Source organism: Trachypithecus francoisi, unplaced genomic scaffold (genome assembly GCF_009764315.1).
Source record: "Trachypithecus francoisi isolate TF-2019V2 unplaced genomic scaffold, Tfra_2.0 Lachesis_group6, whole genome shotgun sequence".
Taxonomy (NCBI): domain Eukaryota; kingdom Metazoa; phylum Chordata; class Mammalia; order Primates; family Cercopithecidae; genus Trachypithecus; species Trachypithecus francoisi.
The window spans coordinates 106,687,235-106,706,388 of NW_022681471.1; the positions used below are offsets into that span (position 1 = coordinate 106,687,235).

The 19,154-nt window shown below is 39.6% G+C and overlaps 1 protein-coding gene across 1 annotated transcript in view; it reads left to right on the forward strand.

Annotated features, from left to right (window-relative positions):
- Positions 1-19,154, forward strand: part of DMD (dystrophin) — a 2,224,438-nt gene that overhangs the window by 2,114,178 nt on the left and 91,106 nt on the right. Inside the window, 2 exon segments of the mRNA XM_033201414.1 lie at positions 3,348-3,422; positions 17,779-17,980. Of these exon segments, the coding sequence (XP_033057305.1) occupies positions 3,348-3,422; positions 17,779-17,980 (277 nt within the window).

The following is a 19,154-nucleotide window of genomic DNA, read 5'->3' on the forward strand; positions in this document are numbered from 1 at the left end:
TACTCCAACATGCTTTAAATTTACTGAATACCTTTTATTGGTGTTCCTCATAAACAAGAGACTCACAGATATATCCCAGAGGGGAGATTTTGGTGTAATTGACTATAATAGTTATTAAATAATCTATTCATAAAAGCCCACAAAATGGAAGATAGAAAGAAAAAAGACAACACAGGTTGGTGTACAGAATTTATACTTGAAGTTTAACAACATGGAACAAGAAACTTTATTAAAATTTGCATTTAAATCATTTCCAAATGAATCACCAGAGGCTCTTAGTAAAATATTGATTCTGTTTCCCAGATCTGGGTAGGGCCTGAGATTCTGCATTTCTCATAAGCTCCAAGCAGATACTGATGCTATTCTTCCTCAAATCACACTTTAACTAACAAGGACCCACATAGGTTCTCTGTAATAGGTGTTGGTAGTCATCCGTGGTTAGATGTAGGTGAGGACTGCCCTCTTAACCACCTCTCGGCTGCCAGGTTATAATGAAAGCAAGTCTCAGAACAAGTTCTGTCACTTATGAGCATTTATTAGCCAGTGGGTACAAAACAATCTTACAGCCTGTGCCAGAGACACAGTGAAGTCACAGTTCCGTCTTTTGGGGTGCTGGGTGTGAGAGGCTCACAATCTGCACAAGCCACAGTCCTCTATTAGAGTGGTTCTCAAAGTGTGGTCCCTGGACCAGCAGCATCAGCATCACCTGGAAACTTGCTAGAAATTCAGATTCCCAGGCCCTCCCCAGACCTACTGAATTAGAAAATCTGGAGGTGGGGTCTGGGAAATCTGCATCTTTAAACTATCCACTCCAGGTGATTCTGATGTTTGCTCAAGTTTGAGAACCATTGTTCTAGCAGCAAGATTCCCTCAACTGTCTAATTGAATTCTGACAACTAAGAATCCAGTGAACCACAGCTGGACATTTTGGAATTCAGACTAGGGCACCATTTCTAAAGATGGAGAACCTACTGGATTCTTCTTAAACTGAATGTCAAGGCAGGGAATGTTTCTAAATGTTTTTCAACAATCCTCATATTTTACAAACCACTAATATCACTAACACAAGCCCGTCTAACATTAATTAGGATAATTAATGAAACCCCTGGTATAATAAGAGCTAAATATAACAGTCACTTACAGTGGCTGCTTCTGGCTTGAGGCTTTTTGATTAATTTCTGGCCAACCACCCTTGGAGTTCATTCCTGATTAAGACAACTGACCACCTCTACAATGTAGCTTAAGCTAACACACACATACATCATAGCATACTGTTCATGTGAGTGTTTTTAAAGACTCTTAAAATTTACCTTTTGAGGGCATAATTTAAACACTACAAAATGTTTCCATTTTAAGTGTACATGTTGGGTTTGACACATACATACATACACTCGTGTAACCACCGTGCCAATCAAGATACAACATTTCGATCACCTAGAAAACACCCTTGTGTACCTTTGAGGTCAGTTACCTACTCCCACCACACCCCAGGCTACCATCTGGCATAGTAGCTGAGTTTTGCCTGTTCTAGAAGTTGATATAAATGAAATCAAACAGTATGTACTATTTTGTGCCTGGCTTCTTTTACCAGCTTAATGTTTTTCAGATCAGTTCACATTGTTGCATTATCAGTAGTTAGTTCCTTTTTATTGCACAGTAGTATCCCATTGAATGACTTTACCACAATTTGTTTATCCATTACCTTATTGGTTGGTTTCCAGTTTTTGACTATTATGAATAAAGCTGCTATGGACATTCATGTACACATCTTTTTGTGGACATACATTTTTATTCTGTACAAATATCTGGGAAAAGAATATTTGGGTCATAGTATACATGTATGTTTAATTTCATAAAAAACAGCCTCACTGGTTTCCCAAAGTTGATGTACATTCCCAACAAGCAGTGTCTGAGAATTCCAGTCGCTCCATATCCTCACCAACATTTGGTATTCCAGTCTTTTAAACAAAATTGTATGCTGAATAGTTTAAATTATAAACATCGTTTTCTTTCCCCTAGTTTAAATTCAGGCTTTTATGTTTGGTCTCTGCAATGGCCATAAAGCTGAAAATGTTGACCCAAGTGACTTGGATGTGGATTGAATTATTGCCCTTTCCTAACACCTTGTTAGAATTGGTTTCGTAGGTGCCATTTGATGATGGCAGTTAGTCATGTATGTCAGCGTACTTTTTCTTTCTTTCTTTCATTTATTGATTCATTCAGTTGGTCAATCGGCCCGTGACCTGTATTAAAACAGCTTTTTCAGAGAGGAGTTGCATATTAAGTTGCTGGGAAAAATGACAGAAGTAGGTGACAGAGTTCTTGTCTTCAAGGAGCTTTTTGGAGCTGGGTTCCTGAAATAAATGTAGCCCAGTATCTATCAAGGCTTGTGCAGACTTGAGTAAGAACATCATCTAAATATAGCTTCCTGCTAGGTGACGTGAGTCAGGGCTTGATAGACCGGTGACTGCAGAAACCACAGTAACATATATTGTTGTTATTCTGTGCTGAACATTAGAATGATTGTACCTTAGAATATAGAGCCAAATGTTTATTTTAATTCTAATTATACTTTTAAATACATATCACACACATAGACACATATGTTGTATAAAAAATACCCAAAATGTTAACAGTGCCTGTTTGAAAGATTTATATAAACTCTTTTTTTATAGAGATGGGATCTCACTGTGTTGCCCAAGCTAGTCTCAATCTCCTGGCCTCAAGCACTCCTCCCACCTTGGCCGTTCAAAGTGTTGGGATTACAGGCATGAGCCACCGAGTCCAGCCAGTTGTGCCTATTTTTGAGTTTATGGGCTTGTGGATGATTTCTTTGATATTATATATATATATGTATGTATGTATATATGTATGTATAAAATGTCTAAGTTACCCAAAGTGAGCATGTGTAACTTCTACAGTCAGAAAAAATGTTATATTGCCACTTGATTAAGGTCTTAGAGCTATTTAAATAATGTATTTCTTGTTCTCTTTGATCTTGTGCAGCAAAAATTCACTACAGTAGATCCAGATTACTTTCCAGAAAAAAATAATGCCTGTCCATCTCTTTCCTCTTGGAAACAGGACTACATGAATGCCCTTCAGGCTATACCACTGTAGTCTTCACAGAACTTAGCCTTCCTGATTGTCAAAGGGCAAAAGGAATTATTTTTTCTTTTCCCACATTAACAGAATTTTCACCTCCGAAAGCTTGGTGCATACACACAATATTTTTTCTAGGCTATTTTTGTGGTGGTTGTAGTTATTGGCAAATCACTGTGGGGGGTGGGGGGTTGTCTATGTTTTCTGATGGAATAACAAATGATCTTTGTTTTCCCCCTTTTCAGCTGACCTGAATAATGTCAGGTTCTCAGCTTATAGGACTGCCATGAAACTCCGAAGACTGCAGAAGGCCCTTTGCTGTAAGTATTGGCCAGTACTTGAAGAGCTTGATACTGTCTTTGCTTAGAATAAAAAGTAGGTTGGGTACATTTTTACTTAGGGGAGAAATAGCTGTCACAATTCCTGTTACAACATAGAATTCACTCTTTAATGCATCCTTGGCCTGGAGTTTGCCTAGAATGTTTTGTTTTATTTTTAGAATCATTCCTGTCACCATTCCTCAGCTACTGATGTTGAATTAGGATATTGATAATTTTTATTTTCCAACTACTGGCATTGGCATCCATAATTACCTTTGTGAAACTTGCACTATCTCTCCTTGTTCTACCTTTGTTTTTTTTTTTTCTTTTTACAAAATGTACTTAGTATTAGAAGACTGTGACTATCTGATCCAAACCAAAGTTCATAGACGTGTGTGGTTGATTAGCTTGAATGCCAACGTGCAGATGAATGATGTGGTAGAGGAACAATGACAGAATTGCTTTCCTCCTTTTTTTATCATACATCTGTGGAAAAATCCTGAAGTGTTACACAGCTCTATCATGTCATCAGATAGTTTATGTATAACTCTACTATTGTCCGAGGGTCTGTATGCATTGATGGCATGCCCATGAAACAGGCACAGTTTCCTTTTTTTTTTTTTTTGAGACGGAGTCTTGCTCTATTGCCCAGGCTGGAGTGCAGTGGAGTGGCACAATGTGGGTTCACTGCAACCTCCACCTCCTGGGTTCAAGCGATTCTCCTGCCTCAGCCTCCCAAGTAGCTGGGATTACAGGCATGCACCACCATGCCGGCTAATTTTTGTATTTTTTAGTAGAGACGAAGTTTCACCATGTTGGTCAGGCTGGTCTCAAACTCCTGACCTCACGTGATTCACCTGCCTCAGCCAATCCCAAAGTGCTGGGATTACAGGCATGAGCCACTGTGCCCGGCCCAACAGGCACAGTTTCTACTCTGATGGAACTTACAGTCTAACAAGGGATAACCAGGATGTTCATAAAATTTGTAGACTTAAGCAAATATATGTATAATGTATTAAGAATGTCTACAGTTGGTTAAAAAAAAAAGTGATTTTGTCTCTATTTCCAAGACCATGTACTTCAATGTCATATATTTAGTTGTGCAACAGTGGGATAATGGAGTACTATGTGAACAGCTAACTGTGTGGAATGAGATTCAGAGAATGTTTGTTTGAAGAGGTGATGTCTAAGCTAGGTAAGTCTAGAAGAGTAAGCAGCTCTCCCTCTAGGAAGAGTATTCTAGTCAGAAAGAAGAGCATGTACCGAAGGGCCCAGAGAAAGCATGACACATTCAGGAACTGAAAATATGTCAGTATGGCTAAAGCACAGAATTCCAGGGGGAAGATCTATTGTGAAATAATAGGCTGGAGAGAGAAGCAGGAAGCAGATTGTGCAAGGTTTTTAAAACCCAAGTTAAGGAATTTAGAGGTCAGGAGATTTGGCCTGGGAGTGATATAATCAGATTGTCACTTAGAAAGATGATTCTTGCTGTGGAACAGAGTATGGATTGGTGTGTTGTGGTAGTGACAGGAGAGAAACCTGTTGCAGTAATCTAAACCAGCAATGTTGTGACTTGAATTAGCAGAGTAGTAATGGAGATAAGTGGAGAGAATTTAGAAATATTCAGGAAGTGGATTTGACAGGCCTCAATGATTCATTTTATGTGGTACAGGGGTGTCCAATCTTTTGGCTTCTCGGGCCACACTGGAAGAAGAAGAATTGTCTTGGGCCACGCATAAAATACACTAACACTAGCGGTAGCTGATGAGCTAAAAAAAAAAATCGCAAAAAAAAAAAAAATCTCATAATGTTTTAGGAAAGTTTACTAATTCATTTGGGTCTCATTCAAAGCCGTCCTGGGCCACATGTGGCCCACAGGCCACAGGTTGGACAAGCTTGATGTGGTGGGTGAAAGGGAGTCAAGGAAGACACTTAGGTGCTTGGCTTGGAGTATCAGGTGAATGGGGACTTGTCTGGTAAGGTTAGACACGGAGCTGTGGTGCTCAGGAGAAATATACAAACAATATTTAGGGATCATGAGCCTGTCGGTGCTGCTTGTAACCGTGGAGAGGATTGGATAGCTCCAGGAAAGTGTAGAGTGAGAAGGGAAGTTATTTAGGACACAGGATAAGCAACCTACTTATCCTGGGACTGCAAAGGAATGGCCAGCAGGAAAGAAGGAAAATTCCAAGAGGTTATGATGCCACATACTCCATGGGAAGAAAGAAAGAACCCGTCACCAGGGGCAGATGTTGCTGGGATGTCAGGATAAAGTTGTGGAAAGTGCCCATTGGATTTAGCAACAGGAAGGTCCCTAGTAACTTTGGTGAGATTTTAGAGGCACAGTGGAAGTGGTGTGGTGAGTTCAAAAGTGAACCAAAAGTGGGGAATTAGAGATGGTATGAATGAATCTTGGAGAAATTTACTTATAAAGGGGAGAAGAGTGGGGTGGTAGCTAGTTGGAGGGGGCTGAAGAGTTAGCGGAAATGTATGTACAGTCAAGTGTTGCTTAACAATGGGGATACGTTCTAAGAAATGTGTTGTTAGGCAATTTTGTTGTTGTGTCAATATAAGAGTGCACTACACAAACCTAGATGGTATAGCCTAGTACACACCTAGGCTGTATGGGATAGCCTATAGCTCCTAGGCTATACACCTGTACAGCATGTGACTGTTCTGAATACTGTAGGCAGTTGTAACACAATAGTAAGTATTGTATATCTAAACATAATTAAACATAGAAAAGATACAGTAAAAATATAGTATAATCTCATGGGTTCGCTGTCATATAGGCAGTCCATTGTTGACTGAGATGTCATTATGTGGCACAATATGTGTATATAAATATGTGCATGTGTGTATATATGTGTGTATGTGTGTATATATATATGTACAGTTGATCCTTGAACAACATGGGTTTGAACTGCTTGGGTCAACTTAAGTGGATTTTTTTCAATCAAATGCAGGCCAAAAATATAGTATTCCTGGGAATGTATTTATATCAGTATGAGAAGACAGGGTGAGATTACAATTATTGGCCCAAGAGGAGATGATAAATAACATGAGTTCTCAGAAAATATGGGCAGGTAATCCAGAGCCCAAGGGTGGAAGAGATACCCCTCTTCCACTGTAATGGTGGGGTCGAGGGAAGGATATGGGCAGGTCCACGTAACTAAGAAACCAGGTAGCAGCAAGGTGAGGGATGTCTTACTAGAAAAGCTTCCGTTTTTTTGTATTTCGATTTTCCTGCAATGCAGTTAACAGCAGGAGATGATGAAATTGGGCTTATCTTTGTGGAGAATAAGGGAGACGGCAGTTGAAAACCAGCTCTGTGAACCCAGAGGCGGCTGAGTGTTTCACGGTAGCACCAGTCTGCAGGGGTGTGGTATTCCCCAGGCACACTTAGCAGTTAGGAGCCAGATGCTTTGTCCTGGGGTAGGCAGAGAACAGCTGGGCAAGAGAAGTGAGGATTTGGGCAAAAGAGTGATTAAAATGATACTGACAAGTCCCTGTTGGGTAGGAGAAGCTGTGAATGCATATGGAAACTGGTAATGAGGAGGTAGAGGGACGAAAAGGCTAATTCTTCAGGGAGGTAGGGGAAGAAATAGTAAAGGAACTGAAGGTCAAGAAGTTGTGGTTAGAGAGAATCATGGATGAACATTATTTCAAAGGTGGAACAGTTTCAGGTGATCAGATCTAGGGTATGGCTATTTGAGTAGGTGGCAGAGGTAGAGTGGATGTGAATTTCCATGGAGGTGAAATAGCAGGTTAAGGAACTGAGAGGCTAGAGTGATGCATGAGTCCCCCGTGCCAATGTTGAAATCATGCAGAATTGTAGCGAAAACTGGGCAAAAGAGAAGGACCATGAACCCTGGCTGCCAGGTCTTCAGAAATAAAGGGGTTCGACCAGAGGATCTGCAGAGGCTAGCAATAAGATAGTCAAGGAGTCACCTGGCATATGGTTCTTACACGGAGATAGAGAAGAAATGCCTTAGAAGTGGAATTATTTGGAAAGAGAGACTAGGCCTTTTCCCTTCATCTTGGTATCCCCGATGCTTAGCACAAAACCTGGCACACAGCAGGGTTCAATATGTTTTCATGAAATGAATGCATGAATGAAAGTAAACCAAGGCTTCCATTTCCTTGTAGCCTGAAGTTAGCATTTTTCAGCTATATAGCTGCCAAGTTTAACTGGCGTTTAAAGGGCTTTCCAGGTCGAGGATTTCCTTAGGACCTGTTAATGCATCACAGCTGGGAAAAAGTCGTTTGGGATGGGATTGAGTCAGGGGGCTGAATAGAGAAAGTTGTCTTGCCTCTTTCTCTTCCCCTGCCCCTGCCCCATCCCCATCCCCATCCCAGAGCTACTGTTTCCCTTTAATAAAGGAGTAATTAGGCACTGGGTCATTATGAAGTGCTATAGAATATTCCTGTGAGATCCTAAAAGTTCAAAAGATAACCAGTTGTTCCAGTTTATACTATGGAAAAAAAAAAAAAAAAAAACAGAAATAAACCAGATGGAAAACCTTATAACGACTGTTCCTTTCTATAATGTTCATTTTCACCCTGGATTTAGGCACTATTTGATTTTCCCGTTCAAAAAATAATTCCATTCACATACGTGTTTTATTGTCTGTCATTTCAACTTGTAATTTCCAATAAACATTGGGAAAATGGGGGAATTTAATAATATACAACATTTTGTCCATTTGAGGTGATAACCTTGTAATAAAGGTCAGCTCTGAATGTAGAATCGTTTCTTTAAATTTTCACTTTTAAATCAATTTGAAATTCTCTGCGTTTCCTTTCTGAGCTTGGCTTTTCTAATATGTGAAAAAAATTCAAGTATGCCAAAATTAAGATGTATTTCTCTAAATAAAGTATGTAATTCTCATTAATGCTAGGAGGGTGCCATATATAGTAAGACTATAGAATGAAGAGTTCACCCAATCCTTTTATTGAAAATATGTGTGGTCACATTACTTGCTTTCAATATATGATTTAAGAATTTTCTCTTAATTTTATATTTGCTCAGATTTAGCTCCCAGGCTTTTGTCATTTCTAAGCCTGCAAAGCCATGATAAAGAGCTATTGTCTGTGGTACAGGCAAATAAAACTTGCCCTGGCTAGCTTTCCCTACCAAAGGCCGCTTCTACCAACTCTCACTTTAAGGAAAATGAATGATGTTATCTCAGTGATTTCCTGATGCCAATGAAGAGTCTGAGTTACAGATGCCTTGGAAATATGCACTTCCACCTCTATTAAGCACTTGCTCTATTTTTTTTCACTTCCCTATCAATGTTTCCATATTGCAGAAAGCCAAATAACCCAATTGTATCCACTATAGAGAATTCACTATTTAAGTGGAGAGCATCACCGTTGGCCTATAATGTCCCCAGTTTGTAATCAGTTAAATGTTGCATGACTCCTTACTGCCTCTCAGCACATTGTGAATGAAAATTAAACTTGATAGAAAAGCAGGAACACAGACAAAATCTTGGTAAGAAGGATTTATAAACTGTTTCATATAGCTGATACCCCATTGAAAGTTATGAAAAAGGTAATTTAGGCATTTTCTTTCTTCCTTTGTAGTTCTGATGACATTCCATAGGTGTGTGGCTTCTAAAATTAAAAAGATAGCCAACTTGTAAGAGCAGAAATAAAAATGCACTTAACAAACCAAGTGTATTTAGTTTATTAATGTGTGGTGGGTTGGAAAGAGCCCAAACCACAGGGCTAAATATACTACAGTCGATAAGTGTGACAAATATTCTGCAAACAATAAGAAATAGAGAACAACTTGCCTCTATGCAGCAACTAAAGCACACATTATAGAGATTTGGTACAGGCTGGAGTTGTGTGAATAGTCACAGTTTCTGGGCTCACCCTCACCATGACAAACCAGGTGAAAAATGCACCACCTTCTCTGTAAATGCACCTCACCTTCTCATAGTGCACCAGGGGTCACATTAGACAGGCTTCAGTTGCTAAGAAGACTCTCAGGACCCACAATATCATGGCTTACAAAGCCATGCTCTATTGCCAGAAAAGGCTACATTACAACAGCATTACTGTCAGGATATGGATCCACGGCCACAGGCTGCCTCCACAGCAAGGGGGTCTCGAGAGGCCAGTGTAATTATTTTGCCCCTCTCCTACAAAAATCTACTTTTTCCATATACCATGTATTATTTTTCACATAGGTTAGAGGCCATGTCTCTGTTAGTTCTGAGTTTAAGACATCTTGAGTACATGGCCAAACTAATTTTATCAGTTTATATGGTTTGACAGATACTGGTGCCGAAGAGAGGTCTCATAACGTGACCCGTCTATCTCCCAGGGAAAATACTGTAATCTTGTTTAACTGTTACCCACTAGGGAAAGAATGGTTGTCTCTCAGTCTTGATGCTAAAGAGGTTAAAGAATACCTAGTAGGTTCTGTTTTCCGGTAATTATTGGTTCCCTTCTCCAGCTATCAACCTTGGCAACTTGCCATCCCTATCCTTCCTCCTGGAATTGGATGCCCTTGAAGTGCCCTTCTTGCACTAGGAAGTCTTTTTCATCACTTTATCATTTCTCATTCAAAGCAAATTCTACCTGGCCACGTATCTCTAGCCCAGCTCCTAATTCCCCCGTTTCTTTTATTTCAAGTGGATTCATGCCCTTTGGTCTACCAGACGTGGTGCCATTGAGAAATAACATCTTTAATGGGAAATACACATGAGACACAAAAATGTGACTAGGCTAAAATCATATGAATAGTAGTCACTCCTAAAAGGACTTTGGTTTGGGTATGTCACAGAAATTTCTGTAGCCATCCATATCAAATTTCTAGCTTTTCAGTCTCAGGAAAGTAGGCCCACCAAATTCAACTTAAATATCTGTCACTGATTCAAGTTGTCCCAATTGTCCCTCCACCCACTAATAGCTTTCCACACAGAGTAATGGGGCAAATAGCTTTTTTTTTTTTTAAACACATAATGTTATGACAGATGAAACATACAGCATGTAAACCTTCTACCACATACCCAATACCTTTCTTAAACCTTCATCATCACAATTAATGGCCACACAGTGTTCATTGAGATTGTTATAAATCATTGTTATTCAGATTTGACTGGGTAAATATTCCCTCAGGGTATTTCCTGACACAGATGATTAATAACAGATATGTCCTGTGAAAGAAGAACCAAAAGACATTAACTAACCAAAAGCCACATTAATATTGCTCCATGATGTTGTAGTTGCAGTTAGAACTCCCATCTCATCATCCAGTGTGTTGGGTAGGTTGGCTGACTCTCCCACTCACATCTTGGCTCTTTCAAGGAGGAGGAGGTTTTAACAGAGTCCTCCACCCCAAGAGGCATCTGAGTCTAAACTAAGGAGCATATTATTCTCTTATTTTAAATCTCTTCCTAGGCAGCAACATTATGTTAGGTTTTCCCTTAAAAAAAAAAAAAAAAAAGAAAAAAGTATCAGCTGGGCTTGGTGGCTCACACCTGTAATCCCAGCACTTTGGGAGGCCGAGGCGGGCAGATCACGAGGTCAGGAGATCGAGACCATCCTGGCTAAACGCTGTCTCTACTAAAAATACAAAAAATTAGCTGGGCGTGGTGGCAGGCGCCTGTAGTCCCAGCTACTTGGGAGTCTGAGGCAGGAGAATGGCATGAACCCGGGAGGCGGAGCTTGCAGTGAGCCGAGATTGCGCCACTGCACTCCAGCCTGGGTGACAGAGCAAGACTCTGTCTCAAACAAACAAAAAAGAAAGAAAAAACTATCTTTGGTGGTTTCCTTCCCCTTGCAACAATCTCACCTTTTTCCTTTTATCATTAATTTTAAGCCAAACCTCTTCCCCAGCTACACACAGACACACAATGCAGACAGTCCCCAACTTGTGAAGTTTCAACTTAACAATTTTTTTATTTCACAGTGATGCAAAGCGATATGTATTCAATAGAAACTGTACTTCTAGATTTGAATTTTGATCTTTTCCCAGGCTAGTAATATGCGGTATGATACTCTCTCCCCTTGCTGGGCAGCAGCACCGAACCTCAGCTCCCAGTCAGCCACAAGATCATGAGGCTAAACAACTGACACTTTACTGTGTACTGTGTTGCTAAATAATTTTGCCCAACTGTAGGCTGATGTAAGTGTTGGGAGCACATTGAAGGTAGGCTAGGCTAAGCTGTAAGTTTCAGTTGGTTAGGTGTATTAAATGCATTTGTGACTTAAGATATTTTCAACTTATGATGGGGTTTATAACCCCATATAAAGAAATGGTGCTAGCCTGTCCACTAGGTGACAAAACATTTGTGTGACAGCTTCAGTTAGGCAAGGGACAGGGAAGGAGCAATCCATTCCATTGATCCTTGCAGAATTCTTGTGCTTAAGTACCAACTAATAGCCATAGTATCTTATTTTGGAATATTACCAGTCTTTGAAACTCTTTTTTTTTTTTTTTTTTTTTTATTTAAGTTATAGGGTACATGTGCATGACGTTTATATCATGTATAACTCCCCAATGCAATCCCTCCCTCCTCCCCCCCCCCATGATAGGCCCCAGTGTGTGATGTTCCCCTTCCCGAGTCCAAGTGATCTCATTGTTCAGTTCCACCTATGAGTGAGAACATGCGGTGTTTGGTTTTCTCTTCTTGTGATAGTTTGCTAAGAATGATGGTTTCCAGCTGCATCCATGTCCCTACAAAGGACGCAAACTCATCCTTTTGATGGCTGCATAGTATTCCATGGTGTATATGTGCCACATTTTCTTAATCCAGTCTGTCACAGATGGACATTTGGCTTGATTCCAAGTCTTTGTTATTGTGAATAGTGCCGCAATAAACATACGTGTGCATGTGTCTTTGTAGTAGAGTAATTTATAATCCTTTGGGTATATACCCAGTAGTGGGATGGCTGGGTCATATGGTACATCTAGTTCTAGATCCTTGAGGAATCGCCATACTGTTTTCCATAATGGTTGAACTAGTTTACAATCCCACCAACAGTGTAAAAGTGTTCCTATTTCTCCACATCCTCTCCAACACCTGTTGTTTCCTGACTTCTTAATGATTGCCATTCTAACTGGTGTGAGATGGTATCTCATTGTGGTTTTGATTTGCATTTCTCTGATGGCCAGTGATGATGAGCATTTTTTCATGTGTCTGTTGGCGGTATGGATGTCTTCTTTTGAGAAATGTCTGTTCATATCCTTTCCCCACTTTTTGATGGGGTTGTTTGTTTTTTTCTTGTATATTTGTTTGAGTTCTTGGTAGATTCTGGATATTAGCCCTTTGTCAGATGAGTAGGTTGCAAAAATGTTCTCCCATTCTGTAGGTTGCCTGTTCACTCTGATGGTAGTTTCTTTAGCTGTGCAAACGCTCTTTAGTTTAATGAGATCCCATGTGTCAATTTTTGCTTTTGCTGCTGTTGCTTTTGGTGTTTTAGACATGAAGTCCTTGCCCATGCCTATGTCCTGAATGGTACTACCTAGATTTTCTTCTAGGGTTTTTATGGTATTAGGTCTAACATTTAAGTCTCTAATCCATCTTGAATTAATTTTCGTATAAGGGGTAAGGAAAGGATCCAGTTTCAGCTTTCTACTTATGGCTAGCCAATTTTCCCAGCACCATTTATTAAATAGGGAATCCTTTCCCCATTTCTTGTTTCTCTCAGGTTTGTCAAAGATCAGATGGCTGTAGATGTGTGGTATTATTTCTGAGGACTCTGTTCTGTTCCATTGGTCTATATCTCTGTTGTGGTACCAGTACCATGCTGTTTTGGAAACTCTTAATTGTAGCCCCAGTTCAGGGACTACTAGGTCTGGCATCAAAAAAGAAAACTGTAGTGACATAGGGAATACCTGTAAGTGCCCAATTTGAATTATCTTTTTAATTGTCATTGGTCTCACAGGTGTAGCCCATTTATCAAAACTGATAGTTACTTTGGTTTTATGGTTGGGACTCCACCTGCAGGCCAGAGAGGGTGAAGCCCAATGGAAAGAAATTCTGAACTTACATTAGCTTTTGCTAACCCAACCAAGGAATTTGATTTTTTTTAGCAGTCTTGCCATCAGTTTGCAATTGCCTCCTAATCCATTTTGTTACCTCCTTAGGTTCAAGTTCTCTCACTTCCAGATTCCCCTAGAAAGTTGTATCATCAGTAACCAATTTCAACGCCTGTGTTACTTCCAACCAAGGGTAGCTTGTAGAGCAACTTCAAAGGTTCTTTTTCATCCCTTTTATCAGAATCATCTTTTTTTTTCTTTCTAAATAATGCCTTAGTCATACTTTTAGCTAAGAATGAGTTGGAGGTGTTTTAAACAATCTTGCTTCTGGCACTCACTGCCCTGACAGTGGCAGTTAGACAGGGTTCAATTGCTAAAGAGGACTCACAGGACCCAAATGACAGTGCTTACGAATCTAGAGTTCTCTGCAGAAAAAGGATGCAATATACCCACAACATTAAAACCAGAATAAGTGTCACAGCCACAGGCTGCCTCACAGCATAGGGTCCAGAGAGGACAGGTACAAGCTATAATTGCCCACTGTCTACAAGAGCCACACCAAGATGCATTTTCTCTCTTGGAACAAGAGCTACTGATGTGAGCACAAAACACCTTGGAAACCAGGGAGCACAAATTGGAGTTTCAGCCAGGCTTTCTTATGTCCTGCCAGTAACCTAGGTGTACTGTTCCTGTGTAACCAGCCTCAAACTCACGGGCTTCCATTGGTCTCACTGTGTCCAGGTAAAAATGGTCAGTGTTATTGTTAGCAATAAACATTGGTGATAACCTGCAACCCGTGGCTACACTTCAACACAGTAAGTCATTTTGAAAAGAAAGTGCTTTGACCAGGGCTCTGCACTGTGTAGATATTTTAGCAAGGCCTCTCATGCCAACTCCAGCCTCTCTAGAATTAGCCCTTACTGCACAGACAACTACATCAAAGTGCATTGACTTTCTTGAAGTGCAAAGATTTGCTTGGGAGGTCCTTCAGCCGTAAGTGCCAGTTGCCTGTAGAATGGCATGCCTGGGCAAGAAAACTCAGCAAACGTGCAGCAGTTCTTCCACCATTACTCATCTCTTTCTGTTTCTGTGCTAATCAGATCACAGAATTATTTATACATCAACATAGAATATCCAGGTTGACCTACAGGATGAATATAGGCACCATGAGACATTTTTTTTTTCCACTAACCAACTTTTTGGTGCTTCTGTTTTATCCTACTGTTGTCATTAGCATGGAATGCAGAATGGTTTTCCTTTTCTGTAAAGTCAGTAAGGACACCTTCTGCCACCCACTTTTCCCTCTTACAATATGTACCTCCATGAGAAATCAGAAAACATTGATAACCTGCCGTAACACCCAAAGCGAGTCTCCATATCTCTGGTCTCAGTTGTCTCAACTGCAAAATGATGTTAAAGCAACCTTCTGGCTCTAAGAGTCTATCACTCTGTAAAAGACAAAAAAAATCTGTCTTACATAGAAAGGAATAGCAAGAGTTAGCTACTGTGGCATACATAGAAAGGAAAAGAATTAGCTTTTGAAGCTAGAAGGTTGAGAAGATGATCAGGCACAACCAGAGCCTCAGGAACCATTAGTGGGATCCCTGTGCTGAAGTCCTGCCTGCTCGCCGCCCCCCAACCACCACTGTCTGCTTTTTCTGCACAGCAAAGAGGATCCTGGAGAGTCAGCAATTTTTATCCTGTTTCCACCCTCTCTCACCCCCATAGCCCTCATGCGTAGGGTACCACCACATGGTCCCTATTCTTCAATGGCTTCAAAGCCTATAGCATCCTCTACTGTAAACATAATTTAGAAAGTGAGGATGTATTAGAATATTTGGGTTTTTGTAAAGCTTTGAAGGTATATCTACTAGTGAATACACACACACACACACACACACACACACACACATATATAATATTTAATGGAAATTCCTAGCTTAAGGAAAAAAGTGGTTTCACATAACTGTATCTGCTGGTTGCTTATTGAGGGTCCTAAAAACAGCTAATCATTACATTTAATGTTTCATCAAAAAGTCTAGGTGTGTTCTCTAAGCTGTTCATTTGGAAAAGCATATGCATGGCAATTAAATTGTCCCTATTGATATTCTCACTTCCTTTTCAGACCCATAGCATGGATTGTGTATACCTAAATAGAATTCTTTTCAAAATAGTTCCATGAAAGTTGAATTCTATTTGACATGTTTGTTTAGGGAAATGTGCTCTTCAGTCTTCTATGATGGATTGTTCTTGTATTTAACCACATCCAGTTTTAGCAGAGCACACTGCACAGTATTTCTCTCCTAACTGTGTCATCTTCTGCTCCTGTAATTTCAGAGCAATTGCTTTGCTCCCCTCTGGAGCTATTTATACTCAACATTTGCTGTTCTATGTGTTACCCATTCACCTGTACAGAGATAAGAGCAGGCCCAATAAAATGAAATTCATGCAGTTTTTCTCTTTGTTCGTTTCCATCACACGGATAAATAAGACTCTTAATACAAAAGCGAATTCTAAAAATTCTCACTAGTTACTTCTTAAATGCCTAGATCAGAGGCAAAATATTTATGATGACTAAAGCAGAGTAACAAAAAAGAAAATAATTGAAAAACTTCAAACCACCCATAGCTTCCTTCAGTATGGAAGGAAACATGTTGGGAATATTGGTGCTTGGAAGAAATCCATTCCTCTCTTCCAGTAATGGAGCTGGTATAATGTGTTTCTAAGTGTTTCTACTACGTGCACTTGAGTATGCGCCCTCTGAGGAAAACAGGCACACAGAAGAGAGAATAAAAGTTTGAGTCTTTTGTCTCTGAACCTCTCTCCAGCCTCCCATGCAGTCCACTTTCAGCCATTCCCTCCTCACGTCCTCCCGTCCTCCTGCCTCCTTGTATTGATTTTTAAAATTCTTTATTATTGTTCTCACTTGACTCCTCAGGTCAGTCTCCCAAGTTACCTTCCTTCCTCCCACTTTAAACAAAGTCTCAGCTTCCATGAAAAGGGTCATTTCTCTATCTTTAGAATATTTCAGAGCAAAAACAGAGGGGCCTTCCCTTCCAAGGGAGGAGTGCAGGCTCCTGCTTCCACCACCATGTCTGCTTCATGCTTCTGGGGAAACTCCAGGATTTTCTGTTTTCCTTTTTTTAAAAGAGAAAAATGTGTGCGATATAGGTGCAAAAGTATTTTTGCACAAACCTACATAGGTATTAACCACCATTTTTGTTTCTTTCTTAATATTTAATTAGAACTGGCCATGAATAACTTGTAAAATACACTAAAGCCTTAAGTTTGCATTTCTTTATTACTGGGAAAGCTGTTTACTGAGTGGGATTTACCTGTATTTCTGTGAACTACATTTATAATTGAATTGCCCCTTCCCCCTAGATGCATGAGAGATTTACTTAATTAGCATTGATTCCTAGTCTCAAAGGACTGAGAATTTCAGCCAGAGCTTAGGTGTATAAGGTGGTATAAAAGCAATGTTGTTGTGTTTCTAGTTTGGCTAATAAATTGGCTCTAGAGAAATGAATCTTTTCATGACACTTGGGAATAAAGCTTGTGATTTGCTGATGTTGGACGAGGTTGAAGTTTCACTTTTGTTAAATTTTTGTCCCTGGCATAAGATTAAATACCTCCTCAGATCAAGGGAATTTTCCTCCCTCAGTCTTATAAAGTTCTTAGAGGACTTGGAAAGCATATTATAAAATACAATTTGAAGGTGAAAGGAGAAATAAGCAAGCCTCAGGTCTGAAAACTGGATAGATTATACAATTACTGTAGTTTGCCTATAGAAAATTTTAGTGGAGAGTATTTTTTTCACCTAATATTAGGGTAGCAGAGAGATGCTGAGGTGACTGATATTTCAAGGAGAAAAGTGCTTAATGATTATAAATGCATAGCTAGAAATAGAGTTTACACAACCTTAGCCATACAGATTAATCTAACAGATTTTCTCTAATACTAATACAAGAAAGTATTATCGGATCTCTTTAAACATTTCTGCTAAAACATTTTTTTTTTCTTATTCAGGTGAAAATTGACTCTGTTTATGTAGAACAGGATAGGCCCCCTTAACTCTCAGATATTCCCCAGTAATCCAAGCATGGGAATTGTATCTTTGCCCGTACCTGCACCCAATGCCAGTGAGATTTAAGAACCACTTCAGATCCTGCATACTGATCAAACGCATCAACTTAGAGTCGAGGGATAAAAATAAAACACCTTTCAGAGAGAGTATGGTTCAAGTTTGGTGTTTATTAAAGGGTCTGAGAGAGTCCTAGCTAGGATCCTCAAAGGAAAAAGGCCACCGAAAGGAAGGTTATACTCTTTGAATCATTTGTGATTTTGTTTTTGCAGTGGATCTCTTGAGCCTGTCAGCTGCATGTGATGCCTTGGACCAGCACAACCTCAAGCAAAATGACCAGCCCATGGATATCCTGCAGATTATTAATTGTTTGACCACTATTTATGACCGCCTGGAGCAAGAGCACAACAATTTGGTCAACGTCCCTCTCTGCGTGGATATGTGTCTGAACTGGCTGCTGAATGTTTATGATACGTACGTATGGCTAGTTTTTGTTTCCCGGGCTCTGTCACAGGAGGCTTACCTTACAGCATGGTGACAGTGTAATTAGCATTACAACAGGGCCCTAGAAGCTGTGGACCTAATGCTGTTCCTGTGATAAATCATTTTTGCATTTATGACTTGAAAAATATTTTAATAAACTAGGAGTTAAGAGCCAGAACGTAGATTGTCTCAGATTAGAAAACAAACAAAACCCTGAGATACTCATTCTTCAGATAGTGTAATAAGTCAACAGATAGCCCTTGGTTCTTTCCCTTTCTCGCCAATGGATTTTGGAATTCTTCCATGCACTTCAGGGGTGGCTCCCTCTCACTGGCAGCCATGGCTGTGCTCCTGGAGATACTGGCACACCTGTCTCCAGATCAGAATTGTCTTAGCTGATACTTAGGAGACTTGCAGAAGATTATGAATTGATAGGCCAAACAAAATGAAAACAAGCCCTTAATACAGCAAACTTAGCTCCTCAAACTGAGAACATTTTGGTTTTATTTTGTTTTTTAATAAGATTTACGAAGTTTCAGTTTGGTGCCTCCATTCATCACTCTCTTAGAGAACAATTATTTGTTTCTTTTGGATTGCACATGGGAGATATCCCCAGTTCTGATTTTTTTTTTTTGAGCTTAATGAAGACAGTTGAAGAAGGGAGCAGAAGGAATTGGTTTTAATGTTGCCTAAATTCTTCTTAGACCTCAAAATTATTACATACCTCATTTCACCAATCAAGAACATATTCCCATTTGGAAATTTGGGAAGGTTTGCTAAAAAGAGTTGTATATCAACTATTTTGCCTTTTACCTTTGTTGTAGACTTCTACCACCTTTTTAACTAAAATTTATAGCTTTTTTTCTTTCTTATTTTGATAAGGTATTGCTTTTTAAAATTGCAGGGCCACCTGACTATTACATTCATCATAGTTATCTACCAAGTCCTTGAACATGTCGGATTTCAATTGTGAACTACATTTACATTAGTTTTGATACGAGTTTGTATTCGGGTTTCCCCTCAAATATATTTTGGCGCTGTTTTCTTTGCAGATGACATGTGAATGCATTCTGAATATATAACTCCATTCTACCTGCCTGAAAATTATTTGGTGACAATTTTAACTCCTTGAAGTTGCTGTATAAAGTGGATTTGTTAAATTTTG